This window comes from Macaca fascicularis, chromosome 7 (assembly GCF_037993035.2).
Source record: "Macaca fascicularis isolate 582-1 chromosome 7, T2T-MFA8v1.1".
NCBI classification, from domain to species: domain Eukaryota; kingdom Metazoa; phylum Chordata; class Mammalia; order Primates; family Cercopithecidae; genus Macaca; species Macaca fascicularis.
In genome coordinates this window covers 172,362,582-172,368,626 of record NC_088381.1, presented here as the reverse complement: position 1 = coordinate 172,368,626, position 6,045 = coordinate 172,362,582, and the positions used below count along the sequence as shown (strand labels likewise).

General features: G+C 63.2%; 1 protein-coding gene across 9 annotated transcripts in view; it reads right to left on the bottom strand.

Annotated features, from left to right (window-relative positions):
• Positions 1-3,115: 3,115 nt before the first annotated feature.
• Positions 3,116-6,045, bottom strand: part of KIF26A (kinesin family member 26A) — a 45,514-nt gene continuing 42,584 nt past the window's right edge. For 7 of the 9 annotated variants that reach the window (XM_045397084.3, XM_045397086.3, XM_065518546.2 and 4 more), the window contains 4 exons: positions 5,230-5,435; positions 5,084-5,101; positions 4,608-4,758; positions 3,116-4,366 (listed from right to left, as the gene is read on the bottom strand). In XM_045397084.3, coding sequence (XP_045253019.2) covers positions 4,185-4,366; positions 4,608-4,758; positions 5,084-5,101; positions 5,230-5,435 — 557 coding nt within the window. In that variant the 3' untranslated portion in view covers positions 3,116-4,184. The remainder of the gene's footprint in view (positions 4,367-4,607; positions 4,759-5,083; positions 5,102-5,229; positions 5,436-6,045) is intronic. The other 2 variants (XM_065518544.2, XM_065518545.2) reach the window with 1 other exon arrangement.

Below are 6,045 nucleotides of genomic sequence, written 5' to 3'. Positions count from 1 at the left end.
GGAAACCCCCTGCCGCCCTCCAGTAGGAGGGGGGCAGACAGCCTGGCAGGGCCCTGGGGAACCGCCACTCTGGGAGCAGGGCAGGCTGTGGAGTAGTTCTGTGGGCCCCCCAGGCCATGTAGCTCAGTTCCTGTCCCACCGGCCTGCCCAGCCTACCCAGCTCTGGCCTCCTCTCAGCCGCCTGATGGCCCCTGCCCTGGCTGCCTCATCCCACAACGTGGTCTCCCGTGCTAGGGCTGGGTTGGGCAGGGCTGTCAGGGCAGGCCTGGACTTACTGGGTGAGTCAGGTGGGCACCTCACCCCACGGCAGGGACAGGTAGGCCAGATGCCAGGCCGGCCAGATGCCAGGCCAGCCTCAGAGGCTACAAGAGACGCCAGCTGGGAGGACCTTGCCAGTGCCCAGCACAGCCCAGCAAGGTCCTTTCCTGCGCCCACTCCCCTATCCCCAAACCCGCCTCAGCCCTGGCCATCCACCGTCAGCAGCTGCCTGGCTCCCCCTGGGCCGCCACTTCTCCCGGCCTGAGCTGACCCTGACCCTCCCCCGTAAGCCCCTCCCATCCTGCCCCTGTACGCTCTAAATCTGCCCCCCTACTCCTCAAGGAACACCTGTTGGAGGCTCAAGCAGCCCTTGCCCTCTCAGGGCCTCCATTTCCCCAAAGGTTCCAGAAGCAGGAGGTGGAGGCTCCCCGCAGGCTGCGTCGGTGCCACTGCCTTAGCTTCGGCTTTAGTCAAAGAGCTGGGTCCTGGGCGGCTGCTGCTTTCCCATCCATAAAATGGGTGACTCCTACTTGGGCCGCTCCCCAGCCAGCTTTCCAGCCCCTAATGACAGGGCTGAGGGCTTTGAAGTCCCAGATGAAAGGCCGCCCCAGCTCCTGGGGTGGCCCCAGGACAGTGGATTCCACGTCCAGTGAAACAGGCACCGTCCTCTGAGAGCCAGGCCTGAACTGTGGGAAATGGGCCCAGCCTGACCTGCCCAAAGGCCACCATCCCTGAGGCCCCGGCCAGGCCAGCCCAGCAGGCAGGCAGGACCAGGGTCCAGGCAGGGAGGCTCCCCAGCAAGAGGCAGGCTCTGGACCCCTCCAATGACAGAGAGACTGGGACGGGGCAGTGGTGCTCTATGAGAGAAAGGAACCCCCGCAGACACACCTCAGCACCCATCCATCCCCTGCAGGTGTGCAGGTGCAGGGCAAGAAGGGAGCAAGAGCCTAGCACCCCGCAGTGGTCTGGGCTCCAGGGCAGCTCCCCAGCCTCCCTCCTGGGTCCAGCATCACCCTGGTCCCTGAGGATGAGGTACTCTGACCCACCCAGTCCCACTCAGACCCCAGCACTGTCCTGGATCCCATGGACGGAGTGCCTGGCCAGCGCCTCTGTGCAGGTCAGTGGTCACAGCCAGCTGTACCGGGTTTGCAGGACATGGGGTGGGTGAGCTTCTCAGGCTCTCCTGAGAGCAGGGTCCTGAGAGGATCACCCCTCCCCACTCCATGCTCCATGACACCCTGCCCCGACCCGACCCCTTTGCCGAGGTCTCCAAACCCAGCACAGAGCCGGCATGCGTGGCCCTTGGCTTGTTGGGAACAACCCAGCCCTCCACATTAGTCTGAGTTTCTGCTGGGATGCAGCACTGGCCTCAAACGAAAGCAGAGCTGGGGCTGGAGAATCAGGGGCCCCAGTGGCCTCCTGGGCCGGCCTGCAACCCCAATCCCAGAAAGGGCCACTTGTGATGGACACTAGGGGCCTGGGTGTGGATGACCCTGTGGCCTGACCTGGGGGGCCCTGTGGCCACACGAAGGACTGGGTCTGTGTGGGACCACAGTGCAAGGCCGGCAGGAGACTCTCTGCAGACGGCCACAGCTGTCCTGGACCTGCTTCCTCCACAGCTGGAGCCTCTTTAAGGGGATGCCGTCATTCACGTATTCATTCATTCCTTCTTCAGCCAGTGTCTCCCCAACCCTGTGCCCAGGATCGGGGAAGGTGATGACTCCGACCCCATCAGGCACCAAGAGCCCCATCAAGGCAGGGAGAGAGGCAGAGACCACACAAGGTGTGACGTGCCATGGTGGAGAGGCCTAGGGCAGCCACCAAGGAGGGACCCCACGATTTCCTGCCTGGAGCCAGGGAAGGGCACCTAGCCAGGGACAGGGGGAGTCCCTAAGGGAGGGAGGGGCTGCACAGCCAGCTACTGGGCAGGGGATCACAGCACAGGGGATGGTGAGGCCTCATGGCCAGGACCTCACACATTGAACGTGGAGTGGGGCAGCTGGAGGCCAGTGCAAAGCTGCAGAAAGGGGCAGGTGCCCACACGGAACCTTCGCAGGCCAGGCAGGTGGGGGATACTGGCATGGGGACAGTGTAACAGGCTTAAGGAAGCTAACTGGTTCAGTTGGGGGCCTACCAAATGTGAAAGAGGCCAAAGAGGCCAGGAGGCAACCAGAGCAACAGCTAAGGTGGCCCCAGAGGGCATATGTACAGGTCAGGTGAGGCCATGAGCTCAGAGCACTCAAAGGGCTGGGGATCCCCAGAGGGTCTGGGGCCTCTCACCGTGGGAAAACCCAGCAAACCAGGGCCAAGACAGACCCAGGCCTGAGTCCTCCAGGGAACAGCCTCCATCCAGGCTGCTCTGGGAAGGGCCTCCTGTGGTTCAGGGGTCCTGAGCCCATGAGCAAAGACAGGCAGGGGGCAGAGGACGGCAATAACACTCTGGGAGGGAAATGCTGCCATCACTCCTGCCTCAACTTCCCCATAGAGCATAACCCAGAGAGAAGGGAGCCAGGGCCGCTTACACATGGCTGTTTCCCACCAGCCCAGCCCCCAAGCCTGGCTCCCTCCCCCAGCCTCGGGACCCTAAGATCTGGGCAGAGTCAACAAGAAAGCGGATCAGAGAGGAAGCACAGGCTTGAATCCCAGCTCTGTCGTGTTCCACCTTCTCTGAAGGGCCCTCATGGCATCGTGGGCCCCACAGGGTCTGCAACGCAGGCCCTGGCACAGCACCCAAAGCCCTGGTCCCCATGGATGCATCCTTCCCACACTTACTGCCCCTCACCCGGGAACCCTCAGAGGGCAGCACACCAGGGCATGAGGGGTCTGCCGACACCCAACGAACTCAGCAGCCATGGGAACCACCGATGCATCTTTAATTCACAAATAAAAGCTGTAGCAAGATGTCATCTACACATTTGTACAAAGGTTCAGACGCCCTATACTATGCACGTCCTCAGAAAGTATGAGCCTGTCGTGCGGGGACGTCGCAAACACTGGCAGGATCATCCCTCGTCTGCACTCGGCAAGAAGTGCCTCCCAAGGCCCCCCACCCTGCTCAGGGTGCCCCCCACAGGGAGCAGGCCTCCCACAGCTGGAGACAGCCTGGCCCCCAGGACACCTTCCCTAGAAAACCATAAAAACATAGATCATTTGTCTTCAAATTCCCACGGCAAATTCCGCATTTATGAGCAAAATGATATAAAAATATGAACCTAACAGAACCTTTACAAAACCCTATCCCCCATCTCTGTTGTTGGTCGTGGTGGTCTGTTTTGTTTTTTGCTTGTGGTTTTGGTAAAAATTCCTGCCGTGGAAGAGGCAACCTGTGCCTGGGGCTCAGCCCTTGTTAGCCGCCCTCAGGACAGAGCAGGTTCTCGGGAAGGGAGGGGACTCGAGGTCAGCCGTCCCTGCCCAAGAGACCCCGGGATGGATCTGCGTTGAGAACCCCACAACCCGGGCTCTGCCGAGAGGAAACCATTGTAAAAGAAAAGTCATCCTGAATCCTGAAAGACCCCTGGGGCACGCAGGTAAGTCCCGCTCCACAAAAACTGCTTGGTTGCAAAGAAGGCAAGACGGACGCAAACACAACGGCGCCAGCCCCGGGCCAGACAGGCGCAGCGGGGCCGGGCTGAACACAACTTCTGCTGGTGTCTCAAGTCTGTAGCACCAAATGCAAAAGGGAGAAAAGTCCAAATCAAGGTCAAAGGCACTTGCGTTGCTGTTGGGTGGTGACGGTCTTCTGGTCACTCTGGCACCCTCGCTCTGTCCACCGCGTGGCCGGCCCGCCCTCCGTCTCCTCTCCGAGACTCCCGTCCTGCACGTAAACCCCTCCGCATCCTCCTCCTACAGCCCCCACCACATCCTCGCTCCATCCCACGTCCCGTCCTCCAGCCCCCTGCACACCCCATCCTGTCTGGTGCCCAGCCTCAGACGTCCACCTCCTGCGTCCCCGGGACGGCAGCACTGGCTGCAACGCTGATGTCGAAGCAGGTGACCATCATGACGTGCGCCTTGCACAGGTTCACGCACTGCTCCAGGGCTGCCGTGGCTCGCTCCAGGGCCGCCAAGTACTCGGCCGACTCAGGCTCCAGCTCCGGGTCCACCTCAACTGGGAAGGGGAGGAGAGGGGAGGGGCACCTGTGTCAGGCCCGAGGCTGGGGGCAGCCACCTGGCCCCCCAGAGTCCCCAGGAAAGGCATCTTGGCCCGGCCGACCCTGCCTTCCAGCCTTCCCACCACGAGGTACGGGAGAGCAGGTACAGGAGAGCAACGGGGCTCGGGGAGGGGAGGGGAGGGCAGGCGTCAGGGCACATGGTGGGCCAGGCTGGGTCCGTGGGCAGGCGGGACTCACACTGCTCCAGCCAGCGGCCAGGCTCCAGCATCAGCCGGCCCTGGGTCTCGGCCAGCTCCTCACACAAGTGCTCGTGCTTGGCCTGCACCTCCCGTAGCCGCTGCTGCCTGCGCTCTACCAACCGCAGCCTTGTACTGACACACGCCAGACCCTGGGAGGCAGGCCGGGTGGGGGGCTCAGGCATGGGACCCTCTCCCCAGAGACCCCCAGCAGCCCTGCCGTGGCCCCCGCCTCCCTTCACCTGCCAGACCTTGGCAGGCACACAGTGGGGCCCCAAGGGCGGGCAGGGGGCGGACCTGGGGCAGCCCACCCATGCCTGTCTGGGTCCTGGCACCACTCTAGGACCACCCTCCCCACGACTGGGGAGAATTCCAGCAGACAGCAGCAGTGTCCTCAGGACCCCCCAGCCACCCACCCACTGCCCAAGGAAAGTGTCGGAGCTGCCACAGGCGTGGGCTGGGCAGGGCCACTCTTACCTTCGTGTCCTGGGAGGGCTGTGGACAGAAAGTGAGGTCAGGAGCTGCGCGGCCACAGCCCCAGAGGCCTGATGAGCCCATCAGATGGCTCACTCTGCCATCTGTGACCAGGCCTCCCCACCAAGGCTCACAGACCCCAGCCCTACCTGGGTGGGGGCCTCCCTCGGGGTGGGGCGGGGCCGCTGAAGGCGCTCCACGTCGTCAATCTCGTACACCTTGATCTCAAACGGCTCCTTCAGGGAGCCGGCCAGGGGCGGGGGCAGGTCCACCCACTGCCCGGGGAGGCTGGGCTTGCGGCCCAGGGCAGAAGAGTCGGGCAGTGGGGCGGGAATGAGGCGCCGCCGCTGCAGACCTGGAACAGAGAGCCGGGCACAGGGTGAGCAGAGGCGGGGCCCAGTCCAGGCACAGCCCCTGAGGGGACGCTGAGGAGCCAGCCCAAGTCCTGACCGGGAGACCTTAGGGGTCCATTCCAGGAATCCTCAGCCTGGTGCTCTGCCCAGGGCAGGGAAGGAGCCGACCCCAAGCCAGGCCCACAGCTCTCGAGAGTGCCCCCACTTTCCCTGCCATGATCTGAGCAGTTCTGTCCCTTGGGGCAGCCCTGGTGGGGCCCTCCCAGGCAGCTGGACACTCGCCAGCAAGGCACCAGGCCCGGGACCCAAACCAAGTCCAGTGCCCCAGCCTGGCGACCCGTGCAGGGCTGCCCTTGTGCTCGCCCTGACACAGACTAGGATTGACCCCTGGGGCAGGGTTGGGCCACAGAAGGGCAAGCACAGGGTGTTTATAAACTGCAGAGGGCTGTGCACGTCCATACACAGGAAGCCCCAGGCGAGTCTGTAAACTGTCCAGGGCTGTGTGCGTCTGGGACCAAAGGCTGTGCCCGTCTGTCCAGCATCTCCTGGCCCTGTAAACTGTAGAGGGCCATGCACATCTACACACAGAAAGCTCTGTAAACTGTGGAGGGC